Genomic DNA, 22,680 nt, shown 5'->3' on the forward strand with positions numbered 1-22,680 from the left:
CTGCATGGCAGCATTCAATGTTAAAACACAACAGCGTAATACATGCAAAATTTTGAGGGGAAGAACATGGGGCAACCATGCTGATTCAAGAATAAACACTGACTGCCTCTTCTGGCCCTGATGGAAGAATAGGGAGCAGATTGGCCCTCGGCAATAAAGCAGAAAATTACACATAAAAGGATGGTTTCTAGACACTGGACATCTGGCCACATACGGGCTTTCATTCCTGAGGGAAAAGAAAGGAATGAGGTGCAACTGACCCCTGCATCAGAAAGTTTCCAAGGAGGATTCCTCAGGGCATGGTAGAGAACCAATAGTCATCTTGAGGTGAAGAGACAGAAATCAGAGTTTGGGGAAGCAAAAGTGGCTAAAATTGGTGTAAGACCCTGGAGAGAGAAAGAAGCAAAAGCAAGCTCTCAAGATCTGCAGAGGGCATCCCTCGAATCTTTGAGGGTTGGTCCATACAGGTGGGAGGAACGTATCTGAGGTCACAGATAAGAGCCTCTGGAAAGCAGGGTGACCAACAGTGCTTGGAGTTGACACAGAGCTGGGAAGATAGACTTTGTAATGGAGAATCCAGAAAGAGACCCACGCAAATGTGGTCATCTGATTTCTAACAGGGACGCCAAGACGATCCACCAGGGAAAGGATACATTTTTCAAGAAATCAAGCTTAAACAATTGTATAGCCACATGTATAAGAGTGAACCTCAGCCCTTACTTCATACTATTTTGAAAAAAACTCAAAATAAGAAAATAATCTTAAGTGTAAGAACTAAATTCATGAATATTCTAGAACAAACCAGGGGGAAAATACCTTTGTGATCTTGGGTTAGGCAAAGCCCACATTGCAGGCGGATTCTTCACCAGCTGTGAGCCACAAGGGAAGCCCAGACATTTAAAGCACAATCCATACAATGAAAGCAATTGGTACTTAGTGTGTGTGTGTACGTGTGCTCAGTCACCCAGTCGTGTTCAACTTTTTGCAGCCCCATGGTCTGCAGCCCACCCAGCTCCTCTGTCCTCTGTCTTACTGGTACTTAGACTTCACCCAAATTATAAAATGTTTCTCTTTGAAAGATACTGTAAAGAAAATAAAGATGCAAGCCAGAGATTGGGAGAAAATGTTTGCAAAACATAAACCTAATAAATGGCTTATACGAAAAACACACGTGTGCTGCTGCTGCTAAGTCGCTTTAGTCGTGTCCAACTCTGTGCGACCCCAGAGACGGCTGCCCACTAGGCTCCCCCATCCCTGGGATTCTCCAGGCAAGAACACTGGAGTGGGTTGCCATTTCCTTCTGCAATGCATGAAAGTGGAAAGTGAAAGTAAAGTTGCTCACTCGTGTCCGACTCCTAGCGACCTCATGGACTGCAGCCTACCAGGCTCCTCTGTCCATGGGATTTTCCAGGCAAGAGTACTGGAGTGGGGTGCCATTACCTTCTCCGAAATACACGTATAAAAAGCTCTTAAAACTGAACAAAAAGGACTCAAACCAATTTAAGGAAAGAGCAAAAGATTCAAATAGATACTTCTCCAAACAAAGGATATAGGTAAAAAATAAGCTCATAAAAAGATGTCCAACACCATTAATATTTGTGAAACCATCAAAACCATAGTGAGATACCACGAAGCACTTGTTACAATCCCATTTTTAAAAAACACTGGTAATAGCAAATGTTGGTGAGGACATAAAGCAACTGGAAATACCACGCATTGCTTGTGGGAATGCATATGGGTACAGACACTTCGGAAAACGCTCCATCAGTTTCTTCAGCAGTTAAATACGGTTACTGGATGTCTGGGTCGAGAAGATCCTCTGGAGAAGGAAATGGCGCCCCACTCCAGTACTCCTGCCTGGAAATCCAATGGACAGAGGAGCCTGGGAGGCTGCAGTCCGTGGGGTCACAAAGAGTCGGACACGACTGAGCAACTTCACTTTCACTTTATGTCCCAGCAATTTTTCTCCTGTACATTTAAGTAAAAGAAAGGAAAGTGTATATTCACAGAAAGACTAGTACTTAAATGTTCAGAACAACTTTATTCAAAATAGCCAATAACTTTTAGTTCAGTTCAGTTCAGTAGCTCAGTCATGTCCGACTCTTTGGGACCCCGTGGACTGCAGCACACCAGGCCTCCCTGTCCATCACCAACTCCCGGAGTTTACTCAAACTCATGTCCATTGAGTTGGTGATGCCATCCAACCATCTCATCCTCTGTCATCCCCTTTTCCACTTGTCTTCAATCTTTCCCAGCATTAGGGTCTTTTCAAATGAGTCAGTTCTTCTCATCAGGTGGCCAAAGTATTGGAGTTTTCAGCCAATAACTTAAATTTACCCAAATATCCATCAATTGCTGAACAGATAAATTTAGAGGTAGTCGGGTGAATCTCAAACTGGGAAAGGAAGACTACATACTGTAAGGAACCATTTCTATGAAATTCTAGAAAAGGCAAAACTGTAGGGACAGAAAATCATAGAATTGCAATATAATGCAACATTCCCTATAAAAATTGCCACAATTTATGAACTTAAGAGCCAGCATCTTCTAGTCCTGTAGGAAAGAGGACTTCCATTGCTGGCGGGCTTATCAGTGAGAGGCCTATTTGGCTTTGGTATTGAAATGTCCGTTTGAACCAGCAACTCTTAACCTGTTCTCAGGCAAGTTTATATGAACAAAAAAACTAATAATACGCAAAATGGCCAGAAAAGAACATTGTTAAATGAGTGATGGCCTGGTTATTCTACTGGGAAAAACAGACATTATCAACTCATTCCACAAACAAGTTAGGTGCTACCCAAGAACAGCGCAGGATGAAAATGTATATATACAATATGACTTTAACTTTAGAGCCAGAGAAAAAGTGTTAGTCACTCAGTTGTGTCCGACTCCTTGAGACCTTGTGGACTGTAGCCTGCCAGGCTCTTCTGTCCATGGGGATTCTCCAGGTAAGAATACTGGAGTGGATTGCCGTTCCCTTCTCCAGGGGATCTTCCGACCCAGGGATTGAACCCGGGTCTTCTGTATTGCAGGCAGATTCTTTAGTCCCTGAGCCACCAGGGAAGTCCTGGATACAGAGTATAATAAAAAGAAGTGTACCTAATATGCTGTGAACATCTGTTTATTAACTGAAGAAATGATCTTCTTGACAAATGGAGGACTTCCTCTAAGGGCCAGAAAGGATCGTTTACAAACTATTCACCGCTCAACAGAGAGAACGGAGTCGCAAAGACAAAGCAGGATTGTTCAGAATCAGGTCCATCAGAGAACTAAGGAGAGAGATGAAACCTCTCAAGTTACAGTTTAACCGAGGAGTGTGATCCAGTTTGAAAGAGGAAATTTGAAAGGCGCACTTCTTTATCAAAGTCTAAAAATAAGGTGTCAGCTTTCCTCTTCCCAATCCCTAGGACCTGCGGCAAGAGCTTCATCTCCTTAGGATTTCCTTTGGAACCTTTGTTAGGGTCACATCATTAACCCTCGGCTGATGGGACTCTGTGTTGTTGGCTGCTAGAATCGGTAACATTTGAGGGGTACAGGGCATATTATTTAGGAATTCTACTTCTGTCCTGATGTGGTAGGCTGATTTTGTTTCTAAAGCACTTGAAAAAAAAGAGGCCTAAGTTAGTTGTGTGATTGGCGATGTCTCGGGAAGACAGTGTTTATCCCTTGTTCCTCCCGGTGGGCTGTAACCATAGCAACCCGTCACTCCAGACCAAAGTTCAGCTACCGTAAATCTTTATGGCCGTAGTCACAGTCCAATGTTCATCAGTGTAACCCTTCCTCTTGAAGAGTGAGGTTTTATATCTCACAAGAAAGTGTGAGACTCCATTTCTAAACACTGGACTCCAAATGAGAAGGCCCCAAAATAGTGTAAAAAGATCTCTGCTTAAAACCCGAGGACCCTTATTGTCCTGAGAAAATGCCGACGGCAAAGAAAACACTGACGTTCTTACTCAGCTTCGTCACCAGCCTGGGGGCTTTCATCGTCCTTTGCTTCGTTCTGGCGACCCAACAGTGGATCCGCAGTACGATCGCCATCAGCGACTCTTCTTCGAATGGTAGTGTGATCATCACCTATGGACTCCTTCGTGGGAAGAGTGTTCAAGAACTGAATCACGGACTTGCAGAGTCGGACAAAAATTTTGAAGGTAATTATAGCTCTTTGAATGCGCGCAGTGAGGCTGAAATAACTGGGTAAAATTCACGCCATCCTGTATTCTGGTCAAATAGCCCTTCAGAAATAATTTCCTGGTAAATTTTAATTGGGCTGTAGATACGATCTCATATTTTTAATCTTGAAAATTCGCCAAATTTTTTCAGCTTCCTCCGGTCTGGTTGGGTCTATTAGCAAAACAGTCTAAATCCTTCTAGTAGAGTTGTGTTTAAACAGTGTGTGTGTGTGTGTGTGTGTGTGTGTGTGTGTGTTAGTCGCTCAGTCATCTCCGACTCTTTGCGACCCCATGGATCTTAGCCCACCAGGCTCCTCTGTCTTTGGGATTTCCCAGACAAGAATACTTGGGTGGGTTGCTGTTCTCTTCTCCAGGAGAATCTTCCCAACCCAGGGATTGAACCTGAGTCTCCTGCATTGCAGGCAGATTCTTTACCATCTGAGCCACAGGGAAGGCTTAAACAGCACCAGAGTTTATTGACAAGAAAATATGAAGTAGAAAATATGGGCAATTTCTTACCCCTGTATCTCAGCCTCATTTCTTTCAATGATTTGAATTTGCATTCTTACTTCCAAACAATCTCATTGCTGTTGGAATTGATATCAAATTTCCATCACTTATATTAATTGAATATTTTACAGAAATTCCTATTTTTTTTATTTTGTACACACTACTGCTCTACTCTCAATGTGTAGACAACAAAAATTCATTGCGAATAAGCAGAATTTAGCTACTTACTTGGCATTCGAAGTTTAAATACATACCATTGCTTTCTAAATTTAAAAACATAATTTATAAACTATTTAGCACCTTAAATAGATTTTGTTCTGAATAATGTTTCAATGCAGCTTACTATACAGGCTTTATCAGGTATTAGGCAATCATCACCTCTTTCCTTGTAAACATACGTCATTTTTTTTTAAACTAGTGTTTCCTGAGGCCATAAGATGGTAGGTTTATAAGACACAAAAAGCTCTCAGCTATATTACAGAAGTCTAATTCTGTTCAAGTGCTGACTTGCCTTTTTTAGTGTTTATTTTTATTCATTTATTTATTTTCAGCACCAGATCTTAGTTGTGGGACTAAGTTGTGTGACTCCCACTTGGTCGTGGGACCTTTTACTTACAGCATGTGGCTCTTTAGTTGCTGCGTGTGGGATCCAGTTTCCTGACCAGGGACCGAACTTGGGCCCCCTGCACTGGGAGCTTGGAGTCTTAGCCGCTAGACCACCAGGGAAGCCCTAAACTTGCATCATTTTCTGTCTTACACAAATGGAGTGTTTAGTCCTCATGCCACGCATAATGTTGGGAGTTTGAGCCTTTGACCGTAACTCCAAGTTCTAGCTCTAATTCGTGACCTTATTAATGAAATGATTTCCTTAATTCCAGAGCAGCATAATTATATTTAAAAATTATGAATCTGCATTTTAGACCTTAGCAAAAGCAGTCTCTGCCAGTATTTTAGCAGCGTTACACATCTCTTCTGGTACCGACCTCAGCTCCTCGGGAAAAGGAGAATTCACTTCGTGGCAACAAGAGACAAAGACTTTCAAAGACTCAGTCCCACTTTCAGTTCGGTGAATACAATTTGCGAAACCAAAACTCCCTCCAGCTCCTGAATTTCCAGATACGTGTTCAAGTCTGAAAGTACGAGTTAACAGTCTGGGAATTTTTAAATTTTCGTAGTGTCTGTTTACAGCCAGTTGGTTCCCATTTGAGGTAAAGGGCTTCAGTGGGTTCCCTGACTCCCTGCCCCCTGGGGCGCTCAGAGGAGATCTGGGTGGGCCAGCCTGTCTCTAGAGCCCTGTGGGGGTGACGTGAGCCCGGTGACTGTCGGAGGGTGGGGACAGCCGTGGGCAATGATAACCCTGAAGGCGGCAGGGCCCGGTGGGCACTGCAGGGCAGTGTGTGCCCACAAAGGAGGCAGAGTATTTGCATTTGCCTTGCCTGGCTCTCCTTTTTTATTCTTGGTCCCCAGAGACCCACATTCCAGCTTCAGGTCCTTGCCTCCAGCCACACAGGTGTTTAGACAGCACTCCACCTCCCAGACACTGAGGTGCTGCTCAATTTCAGGGGGTAACAATCTGCTTGGGACCGCTCAGAACCCAGGGGGCCTTCAGTGCAGGCAGCTTTAGCAGTCATTGAAGTGGGAACACTTGCCAACTGTCTTTGCAGAGAGGGGAAAAGCCACTTAGCCACAGGGTAGATGGTGCCTTGGCTGGTGTAGGTGTGTGGACACAGTCCCCAGGGAGCAGAGTTACAAGCCTGCAATGAGATGGTTTCCTCAGGACCACACAGGCTCATTTCCAATCAGAAACCGGCCATTGGCAGCACAGTAAAGTCATTGATATGAATGCCACTTTTCTGCCCTGCAGTGATGGATTGCCTTTTCACATAAGAAGTTAACCAGGTCAGTTTCTTAGCCAGGAAGAGTTCTGACTGAAACCTCCAAAGCGTTATAAATATTGCTAAAACCCTGTTCTGTTCCAGCCTAAGATTTATCACATGGTGCCAGTCTGGGGCTGTCGATTTCTGAAATGAAAGAGCAGCATGAAGCGACAGTGGCTGAGCTCAACGTGCAAAAATAATTCAGCCAACGGTGTGTCACCCGGGGGAAAATAATCAGTCCAACCTGGGGAGGAACCTCTCCATGGTATAACTAGACTGTTTGGGCAGCTCAGCTTCACCGGGAGCTCCACCAGCCTCATCCTGAGAATCCCAGCTTGCCCAACACCCAGATGAAAAGGACCATGTGTCCATGAGTGAGCACGTTGCCTGGCTACGCCAAAAGTTCTAGTTATTTAATTTCAGTTAAAAAAAATCCTCCCTGGGCAGCTGTTACATAAGTGAGGGGCTTGGATCCTGAGTGGAACTGCACAGAGCCCCTGCCTGGGTGGATTCACCACTCGGTCTTCCTAGAGAAAGACACCCTTATCGGTTAAATCCAGGAGCCTGCCCTACTTGTAGGTTAAAGGCATGTGCAGGTCGCTATGAGAACACTGGGGTGTTTCACCCCAAATGTGCCTCTCCTCCTCCAAGTCTATTTCCCATCCCTTTCTGTTCTCAGGGAACTTAGAGTTGTACTATTGGCTCACATTTAAAATGATGAAGGAAGTGAATCTGGAGCAGAAAAATCAAGTAACTGCAAGAACAAAGAAAGGAGGTTTATCTCTCCAGAATGTACAAAAAGTCCCTTCTTAACACTCCAACCCACCAGTCCTACCCCACATACATCCCATACTTTCCCTCGGGTAGGAGTGACTTCTTATTTGCCACTAGAGATGTGACCCCACTGGGAGGTGGAGCATAAAGGGGCAGAAAAGGCTTTTCCCTACTCTTCTCACAGAGATGTGTGTGTATGCATGCTCAGTCGCTCAGTTGTGTTTGACTCTTTGTGACCCCATGGACTGTAGCCCACCAGGCTCCTCTGTCCATGGACTTTCCCAGGCAAGATAACTGGAGCTCTCCACTTCAGCCCACTGAAGTGGGTTGCCATTTGCTCCTCCAAGGGATCTTCCCAACCCAGGGATTCTAAACCACTGCGTCGAGCCACCTTGGAAGCCACCTGCCCCCCTTCCCCGACTGAGATAACCCTGGTCAGTTTCCCAGGCCAGCAGCTGGGACGTCCCGGGAGAGCTCCCAGGCCACACTCTGGTGTCTGTGAAGTCAATGAGCCCTTCCAGGGGTACACTGGGGCCCAGAGACTCAGGAGTTCCCTTGGGTCAGGCCCCCTGGTGTCCAGATGCTTGAGTGGGGCATGGAGGCTGCTCCTCCCCAATAAAAGCCAGCGGCTCTGCCTCAGTTTCTCACAGACTAGAAGGGCCAGGTGGCCAGCGGGGCTTGAATATAAATCTTTAGGCCCAGGAAGCCCGGATGTTCAGATGACCCCTCACTTCCGCACTGCCCACCTCCCAGTGCATTCTGGCCTCTTTGCCGGAGCTGCCAGAATCCGGACAATTGGGTCCAATTGTGAGATGGCTTTCTCAATTCTGACGCTTGGGCCCCTCAAAACAAGAAAAAAAGAACTGAATGTATTTGCTAATTTTGTAGGCAGAAAGCAGCTGTCAGATGCTGTGGAGGTTGATTGTGATTTCATTCTTACTCAACTTTCACCGAATTTCTAGCTTTCACTCTCTGAGTTCTAAGCGGGGTTGAGAGGAAGGTTGGGTGGCTGGAAGGTGCAGGAGATACGGCTGTCACACCTGTGCGGCAGGGGACTCAGAAGCTGAAATACAATTTTGAAATGTGGCAGTTAAACTTAATATAAATTGTCACATTAATTCATAGAAAAGTATGAGTCAAATTGACTCCCCTTTGAGAACTGATGTCTGGGTATGTGCCCAGTCGCTCGGTCATGTCTGACTCTTTGTGGCCCCATGGACTGTAGCCCACCAGGCTTCCCTGTCCGTAGGATTCTCCAGGCAAGAATAGTGGAGTGGAATTCCTACTCCAGGGGATCTTCCCAACCCAGGGATCGAACCCAGGACTCCTGCATCGGCAAGTGGATTCTTTACCACTGAGCTTCACCAGATTGTTCCTTTCTAATTTACTCTAAAATGTTCACCATTCACAAATGACCCCCCATTTACAGAGTTAGTAAGAAAGTTTCCCTAGGGGACTTCAGGCACTTGGACACGTGACATTTTTCCCATGCTGAAATTTTTATTTTCTAGTTGTGCCCGGTTGCTCAGTCATATCCGACTCATTGCAACCCTATAGACTGTTGCCTGCCAGGTGGCTCTGTCCATAGAATTTTCCAGGCAAGGATACTGGAGTGGGTTGCCAGTTCCTCCTCCAGGGGACCTAGGGATTGAATCTGCATCTTCTGTGTCTCCTGCATTGACAGACGGGTTCTTTACCACGAGTGCCCTCTGGGAAGCCCTATTTTCTAGTTAAGTATCCAAATTATGTCCCATTGGCTAAGGACAGAGTTCCCTTAGTCCCCAGGAAACTCCTGATCTGGTGCTGGAGCTTCCTCCTTGATGCTGAGGCAGAGCCAGAGGGTCGTGGAACGCAGGAGAAGCAGTTCTTCCCGGGGATGACTAAGTTTGGAAGGATCCACAGCATTTGACCTTGTGCCTTGAAACAGGTGTGTCCTGCTTCTTGTTTTTTACTCTGGCGTCATCTTCCACAAGTTGTTAAATACTTGTGTGCTGCCTCACAGCCTGGCAAAGCTCCTCACTCGTCTCTGGGGTGAGACAGACCAAGAAGCCCGAGCCTCGGGCTTGAGGGCTGGACCCTGGAACAGTCTCAGTGCAGGTGGTCCCTCCTCCCGGGAGGGCAGGGCTCCTCACCTGGGCATCAGTGGGTGACAGAGAGGACCATGTCCTCAGTTAAGCCAAGGCCTGTCAGAGTTCTTACCGAGCGCATCACCCAGAGGACATATCCAGAGTGTGTAAACCAGCGAGCTGTGCAGAGCACTGAGCCCCGCCCATGGGTCACTAACAGAAATCCCCGCCCATGGGTCACTAACAGAAATCCCCGCCCATGGGTCACTAACAGAAATAGTGACAGGGCCAGACAGTACCAGGGAGGAGCGGACCAGCCGTGTGTGCGCTGGACTCTGCCCCCAGGGCCCGGCTCCCTGGGCAGTGAGCTCATGGCCTGCATGTTGCTGAGATGGTATTTCCCTCTCCCGTCCTTCCTGGTCTCCTGTGGGGTTGGCAGGGCTGTGGCTGCTCACCAGAGACCACACCCGTGTCTCCCTCCTGGCCGTTTCCTTTCCTGCCTCTGTCCTCTTCTGCAGGCTTCAGCTGCCACGCTTGCCTACCTTCTGCTCAGCCCTGCACGCCTGGCATTGCGTCCCTGCTCCATCCAGCCAGGGACGCTTCCAGCCCAGGCCGGGCCACGTGACCTGACCATCAGGATGAATTCTCTCATGCACGAGGGTCTTTACGACCATATCCCCACTGCCGGGATGTCTGAAGGCAGACTTGCTGGTTCAAATCTCTTTCACATCTACCCTCTGTCCGTTGATGACAAATTTAGCTCCTTCACAGAATACTGCTGGTTTAAAATAAAAATGTCTGAGCGACTAACACGTAGGTGTTAGAGATAGACAGAGGATGGCGCAGGGAGTGTCACATCTTAACAGGAGTGCTGAGCCCATCTGGCCATCATGAATGGGAAGGACGGTCAGACTAGAGTGTGTGTAGAGTCAGGGCCAGGATGGCAGGAGCTGTGGGATCTCATTTTATGAATAACACACTGGGTTTACATCCTCTTTTCAAATATTGGGAGAAGCTCCAGGCAGGAGAGGATGGAGTGGATTCTGCATTGGTCCCAAAGGAGCATTAAGACCCAGGGTTAATATCATAGAAATGCAGGATGAAGAACCTTTGAATGGATACGATACCACAGGGATGAAAAGGGCCACCTTGCAGATGGAGGGCTCCTTGTTCCCAGGACACGGGCTGGCATGACACTCTGCAGCTCCTGCTTGCACAGCATCCGGGGTCCCCTCTGGCTTCCAGGGCCCTGTTCCTTAAAACTCGCCACCCACAGCAGAACAAGAAATCTTCCGTGGCTGTTTCGGTTTTTGTTCTTTTAAGCTGCTTTGGCTGAAGGTGTGAGAAACTCCGGCTGTCTCCTCAGGGCCCTGAGAAACAGGAATGAAAAGAAGGAAGCTCTGACCCTTTCTCTCCCGCCCCCACCCTGGTTCCTCAGTTCAGTTCAGTCACTCAGTCGTGTCTGACTCTTTGGGACCCCATGGGCGGCAGGCCTCCCTGTCCATCACCAACTCCCAGAGTTTGCTCAAACTCATGTCCATTGAGTCAGTGATGCCATCCAACTGTCTCATCCTCTGTCACCCCCTTCTCCTCCTACCCTCAATCTTTCCCAGCATCAGGGTCTTTTCCAATGAGTCAGTTCTTCACATCAGGTGGCCAAAGTATTGGAGTTTCAGCTTCAGCACCAGTCCTTCCAGTCAACACCCAGGACTGATCTCCTTCAGGATGGACGGGTTGGATCTCCTTGCAGTCCAAGGTACTCTTAAGAGTCTTCTCCAACACCACAGTTCCAAAGCATCAATTCTTCGGTGCTCAGCTTTCTTTATAATCCAACTCTCACATCCATACATGACTACTGGAAAAACCATAGCTTTGACTAGACAGACCTTTGTCTCTGCTTTTTAACATGCTGTCTAGTTTAGTCATAGCTTTTCTTCCAAGGAGCAAGAGTCTTTTAATTTCATGGCTGCAGTCACAATCTGCAGTGATTTTGGAGCCCCAGAAAATAAAGTCTATCACTGTTTCCATCGTTTCCCCATCTATTTGTCATGAAGTGATGGGACCGGACGCCATGATCTTAGTTTTTTGAACGTTGAGTTTTAAGCGAGGTTTTTCACTCTCCTCTTTCACTTTCATCAAGAGGCTCTTTAGTTCTTCTTCACTTTCTGCCATAAGGGTGGTGTCATCTGCATATCTGAGGTTATTGATTTTTCTCCCGGCAATCTTGACTCCAGCTTATGCTTCAGCTTGCTTGACATTTCTCGTGATATACTCAGCATATAAATTAAATAAGCAGGGTGACAGTATACAGCCTTGACATACTCCTTTCCCAATTTGGAACCAGTCTGTTGTTCCATGTCTGGTTCTAACTGTTGCTTCTTACCTGCATTCAGATTTCTCTGGTAAGGTGATCTGGTATTCCCTTTTCTTTCAGAATTTTCCACAGTTTATTGTGATCCACCCAGTCAAAGGCTTTAGTATAGTCAATGATGCATAAGTAGATGTTTTTCTGGAACTCTCTTGTTTTTTTCGATGATCCAACGGATGTTGGCAATTGATTTCCAGTTCCTCTGCCTTTTCTAAATCCAGAATGAACATCTGGAAGTTCTCAGTTCACTTACTACTGACGGATTCTGAGCATTCCTTTGCTAGCATGTGAGATGATGATAGTTCTTCTGTGTATTCCTGCCACCTCTTCTTAATATCTTCTGCTTCTGTTAGGTCCATACCATTTCTGTCCTTTATTGAGCCCATCTTTGCATGAAATGTTCCCTTGGTATCTCTAGTTTTCTTGCAGAGATCTCTAGTCTTTCCCATTCTAGTGTTTTCCTCTATTTCTTTGCATTGATCTTTAAGGAAGGCTTTCCATCTGAACTCTGCATTCAGATGGATATATCTTTCCTTTTCTCCTTTGCCTGTTGCTTCTCTTCTTGTCTCAGCTATTTGTAAGGCCTCCTCAGACAACCGTTTTGCCTTTTCCAGTCCTTTTTCTTGGGGCTGGTTGAGCGCTGAGGAAGGCTTTCTCATCTCGCCTACCAAGGTTCCCACCCTTGCTCTTCCCGTGATGCTGTTAGCGGATTACTGAGGACTCCGAAATCTTACTCCCAGTCTGGTTCTACCTTCTTTCACGGAACGTCCTGGTAAACACTGTACTGACTGTAACGGCAGTCTCCTAAGGGGCTCAATGCACAGACAGCTCTTGGAGATGTGCTATAAACGCGTGGCTGGGCTTCCAGGTAAGAGTGGGGCCACTGCGCCTCTGGTGTCTGACCATCTTGTATTGTAAACGCGAAGGGAACGGGGAAAGCAGATGGACTCCAGGGGAGGCTGGCTGGTGGTCAGAGAAAGGAGGGTGACGAAAGCAGGAACTGATGGCAGAGGGCACAGGACATCCGTGTTTCATTTTACATGTGTGCAAATCCACGTTGGGCACTCCCCTGCACTCCAGAAATATGGAACTGTTATGAAAAGGCTGAGGGTGTCTAGCCCCAGTGCCTAAGCAGGCGAAGTGGGAAGGGGTCCCGGGAGGGTGGAGCAGCCCTTGGGCCCAGAGCTGGTCTTTGGGTTGGGGGCACCACATACTTACCAGACCTTGTTTCAGTTTTAGGGACATTGACCAATTCTTCTCCGAAGACTCTTCACTCGGTGGTCATCGTGTTTCTGGCCCTTGGTTTGTTTAGTTCGCTGCTGAGTGCTGGGTTCACCTTCTGCAACAGCGTCAGCAACCCCTACCAGACGTTCCTGGGGCCGACGGGCGTGTACACCTGGAGCGGGCTCAGCGGTCAGTACCGGCCAGTCCCGGCCTCTGTCCCCCTGGTTCCCTCTCACACAAGGACACACACGCTCACGGTCGGACCCTGGGCGTTAAGAGTGTGCTGAGTCGAGTGTGGAGGGCTGAGGCTTATTTTCGCAAGCCTACAGCATTTATTCAGCATCTTCAGATGTGTTTTGGGTGCCCTGGGGAGGGGCAGACTGTGGGTAAGTTGGGCGTGTTAGGTGTTAAAAATGTATGATATACCCAGTCTTTGCCTTAGAGTATCTAGGGTGAGGCGTTAAACAGAAACACGCACGTCAATAAAGCATTCACTGGGCTCCTGCTGCATGCTTGACTGCAAAGGAGGCTCCATGTGATGTGGAGAGGCACACACGTGCACACACACACATGCACATTTATTTAGCCCACTTCTTGCCCCCATAGAACAGCAGTCAACTTGGCCTAACATCTGAACATGATGGTGGTGCAGAGCCTCCAAGAAGGCCATTGGAGCATCTGGGCCAACGCCCTTGCTGTGGGCGACCTGTGAATCCCGGGTGTTGGCTGGGTGGTGCTGTGAGGTTGTGTTGTCTGTTTGGGGGGAAAGGTGTTGGGGTGGGGAATGGGAAGGGGGGTCCAGTTGCGGTCACAGTGTTTTGAACTCTCTGAGGTCTCATGGGTTCTGGGGCCACTGTGTTTGCCCAGGGGCTTGGTCCAGTGGGAGCCTTGTTGCCCCTGCCCGACAGTGGGGCTTCTCCTGCTCTGTCCTTCTCTCCACCACAAGAACCTGATCTCAAGAGTGGATCAAAAATGCCCCATCCTACTAATGGGATGCCGGCCTGGATGAACCACAAGCTGGAATCAAGATTGCCAGGAAAAATATCAATAACCTCAGATATGCAGATGACACCACCCTTATGGCAGAAAACATAAAGGAACTAAAGAGCCTCTTGATGAAAGTGAAAGAGGAGAGTGAAAAAGCTGGCTTAAAACTCAAAATTCACAAAACTAAGATCATGGCGTCCGGTCCCATCACTTCATGACAAATAGATGGGGAAACAGTGGAAATAGTGAGAGACTTTATTTTCTTGGGGCTCCAAGATCACTGCAGATTGTGACTGCAGCCATGAAATGAAAAGACGTTTGTTCTTTGGAAGAAAAGTTATGACCAACCTAGACAGCATATTAAAAAGCAGAGACATTACTTTGCCAACAAAGGTCTGTCTAGTCAAAGCTATGGTTTTTCCAGTAGTCATGTATGGATGTGAGATTTGGACCATAAAGAAAGCTGAGCGCTGAAGAATTGATGCTTTTGAACTGTGGTGTTGGAGAAGACTCTTGAGAGTCCCTTGGACTGCAAGGAGATCCAACCAGTTAATCCTAAAGGAAATCAGTCCTGAATATTCATTGGAAGGACTGATGCTAAAGGTGAAACTCCAATACTTTGGCCACCTGATGTGAAGAACTGACTCATTGGAAAAGCCCCTGATGCTGGAAAAGATTGAAGGCAGGAGGAGAAGGGGATAACAGAGGATGAGATGGTTGCATGGCATCACCGACTCAGTGGACATGAGTTTGAGCAAACTCTGGGAGTTGGTGATGGACAGCGAGGCCTGGCATGCAGCAGTCCATGAGGTCACAAAGAGTTGGACACGACTGAGTGACTGAACTGAACTGAATTAATGGGATGGCCCTGGCAGTGGTCATGTGTGTGTTGCAGGTGGTATATTTAAACACAGACCAGGAACTTTCAGGGAGAAGATAGGAGCTCTGGATATGGGGGTATCAAGACACCTTGGATGACGAGCTCTAGGCAGCTTCCTGTCCTTCTGTGAGGCCATCGTCACACTGGCCAGTGTAGGTGGCTGGAGGCGCCGCTGTGCTGTGGATCCCCGCAGTGCTGTGCTGAGACCATGAACACCTGGCTCTCCGGGGAGGGAAGCCCTGAGCACAGCCCTGGCTGGTGTGAGTGCACACACACTTCCGCTGTGGCCTTTCAAGCTCATATTTAAGAAGCCACCCCCATTCTGGCATGGATACAAGGGAGAGCTTCTCAACACTCTGACCAAACAAGCTGGGATTCCTAAACATCATGCAGGACAACAGGTGGAAATCCGGGCTGCCCTGGGCAGGCCTGCACACCCACCTCTCAGCTCTGAGAGTCTGGGATCAGGCTGGTGTAGCCACATCTGCACATGACCAGCCCTTTTCTTTCTTTCTGTGCAGTTGTGATCAAAACAAGCAGATGCCCAACTTAAAGGGCATGAGCTGCCAGCCAGGAGTGAGCGTTTGGGCTTCCCATCTCATGGTGGACCTGGAGGGGTTGGTTCCAAACTCAGAGACCCTCATCTGGACACCAGGGTTCTGTGCCCCAAGCTGCTTCTATGACTGTAGTTCACGTCTGTCAACCAAACCAAAGGCAAGACTCACTGGCACTCATTCCCAGGGTGAAAAGAATAGATTGTTTTAATTCTTGCTCATGTGATGAAGAAGCTGAGGGAAGTGGTGGCTTCAGGTACAGCTGGATCCAGGATCTCAGCCTGAGCCATCAGACCTCTGCTTCCTCCAGTGTTCCCTCTGTCAGTAGGTAGCGGTCCTCCTAAAGGCAAGACATCTGCCAGTTCTTTCTGGCCCATCACAGATGCAGCAACTGCAGGAAAAAAGAAACTTTTTCCCCCCAAAACCTGACTCTTGCTGGAGTTGGCCTCCTCCATTTCCGGAGCCATCTCCATAGCTGGCAGGGTTGAATTCACTGACTGACCCACCTTGGCTGAGGACACTGAGCACCTGGAGCTGGGTCTGAGGGGGGGATCTGAGAGCAATGTCAATCACTAGGACCAGAGGGGTGGGTTGGGTGTGAGGCCAGCAGGACAAAATCCACTCTCGTTGCTCCGTCTACACCTGCAGGGTCCAGAACCCATCCCCTCGTCTCTGCGGGAGGAAGCCCCTGGCTTCAGTGTCTTCCTCCACTGTTGAGTATGAGCTGGCTTTGCCCAGGGCAGAGGCCTGATGCATGTTTGTCGAGGAAGACACGGGAAGCAAGGCCAGCAGCCTCCCCACCCCCAGTCCACACCTGGTTCTAACAACAAAGAATTGTTTGACGGGCAGCAAGCTCCTGCCACATTCCTCCCCAGGCTCGGGGCAAGTTCTGACACACAGAGCGGCTGTGAGGTGGGCAGAAGCACAATCAGAGACTTTGATGTGTAGGGTGGAGGTGAGCAGCCTCCAACTCTCAAAGGGCAGACTTGGGCCCTGTTTGATTGAAGAACTTGCTGAAAACTCGGGTCCCTCTGAGGCTCAGCCTGCAGCGGGCTTTGTGCACAAATATGCCATCTCTGGGTCCCTGCCTCGGGTCACTCTGGCACCGGGGGCGGGGTCAGGCTGCCCTGAGGTGCCCTGGAGGCCGAGAGAAGGGCCGCACACGCCTCTCCAGGCTGGGCTTGGACACAGGCTCCTTGGCTACAGGAGGAAGGGGAGCAGTTTGCTGGCTTGTCTCTGAAGCAACAGGAAGAGATGCTGCTTTGAGGACAAAAACATGAAGTGCAGCCTCACCTCCCGGGCCCCTGTGCCCTCTGAGCCCAGCCTGGCGTGGTGACCCTGACCACAGGGGACAGAACTGTAGTCTGAGAGGTGCTGGAGATGACGGCGGAGCCAGGGAGAGCACTGCAGATGGTCTGCTCCGACACGCTTGGTCCTCAGCCTGGGAACCCGAGAGCAGGGAGGAATTTGCGTGCCGAACTATTTCCTGTGCTTCTTCCTCACACCTCCGTCTCATGTCTGTCGGCTGATCTGCAGGCTGGAGCCCTTGGTCTGGAGGAAGTTCACAGCAGTACTGTTGAACTTTATGCAAAACTTCGTTCAAGTCCTTGTTCAGCTATTCAAGCTCTAAAATAAACCATTGCATATCTCTGTTGAAATTCAATGCCAATGGGCATGGAATATGATTTCACTTGAATAAGGAATTCTACTGGAAAACCACCTAGTGTTTCAGTGTCAGAGCCAGGAATTTTAAGGGCTTCCCTGGTGGCTCAGATGGTAAAGCATCTGCCTACAATGCAGGAGACCTGTGTTCGATCCCTGGGTCAGGAAGATCCCCTGGAGAAGGAATTGGCAACCCACTCCAGTACTCTTGCCTGGAAAATTCCATGGACAGAGGAACCTGGTAGGCTACTGTCCATGGGGTTGCAAAGAGTCGGACATGACTGAGCGACTTCACTTTCACTTTCAAGGTGACTGCCCTGATAAGGGATCATTACCTATAATCGGCAGGTCCCATGCCCACAGGGACAGGCCAGGGGGGTGGAAGGCCAGCGCCCTGAGCCCTCCGGTGCTCCTCCATCTGCCACGGGGCTTCCTCCAGGCCCCGTAAACCTTCTGTCCCAGGAACCACAGAAGCAGGCAGTGAGCGGCGTCCCCTTCTGCTGGGGGCTCAGCTCAGTGTCCGTGTCCGTTGGTGGGTGCCCCTCACGGTTCAAGTCAAAGTCGTGAGCATACACTTCAGAGAACAGCGTGTAGCCCATTTCTGGGTTTTGCTCCTTTCTGACTAAAGCTTTTAGAAGAAACTTCCCAAGAGCAGAATGTGGGATAATTGTGGGGTGTGAGACACAGTGCAGAGGGGAGGGGCTTCGTGTACTCCCACTCCTGTTATTATTAAGAAATAAAAGCATTAGGTTTAAGATGAAAGACTCATCACGGGGAATGAAAACGCCTCACCCAGAAGCCCTCTAATTAGGGCCTCTGGAGGGCTGCTCCCTGGGTCTGGGTTATGACCAGGGCACACTGGGTGCCAAATGTCCTCCTAGTTTTGGGTAAATGTCAGCAGAGGAAGAGTCAGAGAGCGTGTGTCAGTCTGGACCTCTGTCCTGGGGACTCCTGGATGGCTGCCTGGCACGGTCAGCCCGACTCCGCTGCACGGCTCACCACAAATCCAGCACAGCTGCCGTCTGACCCTCCTTCCTCTGCCTTTTTGAACAATCTATTGAGATATGACTCACATACTGTACAGTCTACCCATTTAAGGGCACCATTCAGTGATTTCTAGTGTATTCGCGGATCTGTTCAACCATCACCACCATCACCATGGTTGATTTTAGGATATCCTCCTGACCGCGAAAGGAAACCCATCCCCCAGCGACCCCCCACAGACCCAAGCAGCCTCGAAGCTCCCTGGGGTTTGTAGCTCCCCACCTTTGGAAGATGAGGATCGAGGTTCAGAGCAGCTTAGCGCATCTCCCAAGACCTGCGGCTGGAGGCCTTGACCCTGCTCTCTCTGACTCCAGAACCACGGTTGAAGCCAAGGGGGCTTTCCAAAGCCAAGACTGGGGAAAGTTCTCTAGTGCAGGACATTGTGAAGAATAAGGATGAGTTTACTAAAGAGGGCTTCCCTCATAGCTCAGTTGGTAAAGAATCCACCTGCAATGCGGGAGACCCTGGTTCAATTCCTGGGTTGGGAAGATCTGCTGGAGAAGGGATAGGCTACCCACTCCAGTATTCTTCGACTTCCCTATGGCCCGGCCGGTAAAGAATCCACCTGCAATGTGGGAGACTTGGGTTCAATCCCTGGGTTGGGAAGATACCCTGAAGGGAAAGGCTACCCACTCCAGGATTCTGGCCTGGAGAATTCCATGGACTGTATAGTCCATGGGGTCGCAAAGAGTCAGGCACGACTGAGTGATTTTCACTCACTTACTAAAGAGAGCTTTCCTGGTTAAATGCTGTCCCCTGTTGTGGGTGGAATGAGACCCCAGTTGCCAGGCTGGTGCTCAGAGCTGCCCAGGTGGGCTCGACCTCTGTATCCGGTGCTCAGAACCCTCCAGACCCCTCCCCATCAGCTGGACTTGTGTCTCCCAGACCCGGACGCTCTGAGCTCACTGTGCCTCACGATGGATGGATGTTCGGGCTGGCTCTTTTCCTCGTCCTGCCTCAGCCTCCCCACCACACTGGTCCTCTCTGGACAGTTGTCCTGTCGACCCCTGTGATCAGTCACTTGTCCCGTCGCTCACGCAGTGCACAGGCTCAGTTCATCGCTCTGGGAAGTGGGCAGGGTTCAACTCGTTCTGAAAGGGCTTGAGCTGAATGTTTGCTCCTGGTCACAGCTGCCCTGTGTTATCGTTAGCTTTTGGGGTCTAGAGTCTAGCATGCGTTTTTCATTTCTTTTACCTTCTCCCTAATGCGGAGAAGAGAGTAAATCCCAGTGTAGATGGTCAGTGAATGCCCACAGAGTACATGTTTGATAAAGGGGAAAAAAATGAACTTAAAAATGTACATTAATACATATATATGGAATCCAGGAAAATGGTACAAATGAAACTATTTCCAAGGCAGAAATAGAGACACATATGTAGGCAACAGGGGAAGGGGAGGGTGGGAGGAAAGGGGAGATTAGGCGGACATACACACGCCACCGTGTGTAAACAGGTAGCTTGGCGGGAACCTGCTCTATAGCACAGGGAGTCGGCTCAAGGCCCTGTGGTGACCTAGAGGGCTGGAGTTGGGGTAGGGGGGCGGGACGTCCAACAGGGAGGGGACACATGCATGCATGGGGCCGATTCGCTTCATTGTACAGCCGAAACTAACACAACGTTGGAAAGCAACTAACCTCCACTAAAAAAAGGTCTTAAATATAAAAATATTCATTGAAATATACCACCGTGTTATTTACAAACTCTTTCTTCCCTTCAGCATCCTTCACATTCATAACCATGGTGCTCTTTGTGGGGAACACGCAGTCCAATCGTCTCTCGGAAGAGCTGGCCCAGAGGCTGTACCCACTCTATCCAGCTGCCACTCAGCAAGGGACGGCCCACGCTTACAGATACTCGTTCTGGCTCACCCTGCTGGTCATCCTCCTAAACGTGGTCACCACGGTCATCATCATCTTCTACCAGAAGGCCAGATACCAGCGGAAGCAGGAGCAGAGAAAGCCCATGGAGTCTGCGCCGAGGGATGGAATTTTATTCTGAAGTGTGTGTCTTCGTTTGGTGGCTAGGTCTCCTGTCGTACGCCAGCTCTCAGAGCAGTAACTGGCTGGCGTGGCTGAGTCAGTCAGCAGGTAAAAGTGTAGCCCTGTCCGACTGCCACTTGGGGATAATTTTCACATCTCACGACAGTACACTCTTCATAAATGATGCACCCTTGACAAAAGACGCTTCCCATGAGGGTGGGGAATGTGAAGAAGAAAGCTCTGTGGTCCGTGTCGTGTTCAAAGCAGGGCCATGATTCTGAGCCTGTCGACCTTCTGACCCGGCCTCACTCTCTTAAGTAATAAAGGCTTGTGTTACACGCCTCCCCTTTGAGTTGCTCAAAGCACTTTGCTACCTGTGACCTCATTCCCCACAGCAGGGACCACGCATTTTGATTCCACTCTGTGAATGGAGACTTGTAGACACAGAGGATCCAGAAATTGTTTTTCCTAGACTGGGTGTTAGAGGGGAAAGGAGAGACTTAGGGGTGTGTGACCTGGGCTTCTGGACCCTCCGCCTCTGATCTAACTTAAACCCAGTGCTGGGTAGAGAGGCTGACATTCAGTTTTGAGTTTCCAAGGTAGACTTTTGGCAGGGAAAAGACGAGGAAGGAAGAAGATCAAGGAAAGATGGAAATTATAGCCCCATAGCCTCATGCTAAGAAGCTTAAATATGTTTTTGCTTTAAAAAGACTGTGGTTAGTTCAGTCAAAATAGAAATGTCATTTTGTGGTGAGTTCTGAAAACCCCATCAGCTGACGCTCTGCTCGGTTGCTGCAGTGTCCCCGATACGGGTGAGAGAGCATCACCCATCGCAGACTCCTGGCGGCCGGAGGCTCAGTAAGCAGTGGGGTCCTGGTCTGTGACTTGCAGGTATATCCTGAGTCAGAGCCAGGGCAGGTGCACAGTGCAGAGATGGGTTGCCTTCCAAGCACAGGCCGGAGGAACTAGCTCATGGCTCACGAGGGGACGGTGGATGCCCTGGGATATTTTTTAAAAAACACCAGGTGGATTTGGCCTACTTTGCCTGTAGGATATTCTCTCAGAAAATCACTTTGAGAATCTTTTAGGCTTGAATATCCTACACTTTAGCCGGGTAAATGTTGTCAGGATTCTGAAATAATCACCTTTCACATTGTGATAGAACCAGAGCCTAAGGGAACAGAATTCCCATAGTGTAATTTACAAAGCAGCAGTTCTTTGGACAGAAGGATACATCCTTTAGGAAACTAGCAGAGATGAACAATCTGCCCTGGAAATAACACTGTTTTCCTTCGAGAAGCTCTGCGTACCTGCGATGTGGTTAACACCTAAGCCAGGTACCCGCCCCCAGGGAAATTGCCGTTGAACAGTCAAGACAGATCATCAAAAAGCAGTCAAAATTCCCTGTGAAATGTGTACTTAGTCACAAAATTGTGTTCAGTCTTTGAAAAGTCAGTTCTCCATAACCTCTCACCCCCAAGTTGTACAAAGTCAAAATTATAATTCTAATAAATTATTCTAATAATTCTAATAAATTAACCTATTGTGAAACTGAATGTATTAAAAATATGATTAACCTCAGTGAAAATGTTCTAAATTCTTTGACACTAAAAGCATCTATGTTCTTTGGAGGCTTGAACTTTATATCAGATTTTAATAATAGGGACAGGTAACAAGGAAGCTAAGGGTAATAGTTACATCTCATTTCATGTATAACATTTGTGCAAAGGACACGGCAAGAGGTAAAGCCTGCATTTACTCATCTCAGCGTTTGAGCAGAGCTTGGTGTCTCTAGAGGACAAACTATCTCACTCCTTAGATCATACAGGGATTTGAGGAAACATTTAAGACATAGGAAAATCAGGTAAGTGGAACTACAGCTCACAGTTAGGGCGATGAAGAGATAGGCTCCCTTATTACGTCTGAAGGTAGAAGGTAAAGAAGCCGTGTGTGTATTCAGTGAAAACCTTGGGCTTCCCCTGTGGCTCAGCTGGTAAAGAATTTGCCTGCGATGCAGGAGACCTGGGTTCAATCCCTGGGTTGGGAAGATCCCCTGGAGAAGGGAAAGGCTTCCCACTCCAGTATTTTGGCCTGGAGAATTCCATGGACTGGTCCATGGGGTCGCAGAGTCGGACACGACTGAGCGACTTTTACTTCACTCACTTCTTAAGGAACAACCAGGCCAGCTCCCTCTTCCAGACTCAGCCACTCCTGACAGACCCAATCCTGGCCTCTTGCCCCGGCCTCCTGTCCCTGGAGCTGTGAGGGACTTTTTTTTCCAGGGAAAAAGGGCCACTGAGTAATGCTTTGCTGCTCTTTTGTTGTTCAGTTGCTCCCTCGTGTCTGACTCTTCTGCGACCCCATGGATGCCCCCCCACCAGGCTCCTCTGCTTACGGAATTTCCCACTCCGTAAGGAGTGGGTTGCCATTCCCTTCTCCATCTTCCCGACCTAGGGATCAAACCTTCGTCTCCTGCACTGCAGGTGGGTTCTTTACCCCTGCGCCACCTGGAAAGCCTTGCTGTTCTAAACCTGCTTAACAAACGTGCCTTCTCTTACTTTTGTGTTAATGGAACCAGTTGAAATAT

At 48.6% G+C, this 22,680-nt stretch overlaps 1 protein-coding gene across 1 annotated transcript; it reads left to right on the forward strand.

Annotated features, from left to right (window-relative positions):
• Positions 1-3,766: 3,766 nt before the first annotated feature.
• On the forward strand, positions 3,767-20,458 carry CLRN3 (clarin 3). Its single transcript, XM_027529229.1, has 3 exons — positions 3,767-4,148; positions 12,998-13,177; positions 19,832-20,458. The coding sequence occupies exons 1-3, from the start codon at positions 3,920-3,922 to the stop codon at positions 20,110-20,112; spliced, it is 690 nt and encodes a 229-aa protein (XP_027385030.1). The 5' UTR covers positions 3,767-3,919; the 3' UTR covers positions 20,113-20,458.
• The last annotated feature ends 2,222 nt before the right edge of the window (positions 20,459-22,680 follow it).

This window comes from Bos indicus x Bos taurus, chromosome 26 (genome assembly GCF_003369695.1).
Source record: "Bos indicus x Bos taurus breed Angus x Brahman F1 hybrid chromosome 26, Bos_hybrid_MaternalHap_v2.0, whole genome shotgun sequence".
Classification (NCBI taxonomy): domain Eukaryota; kingdom Metazoa; phylum Chordata; class Mammalia; order Artiodactyla; family Bovidae; genus Bos; species Bos indicus x Bos taurus.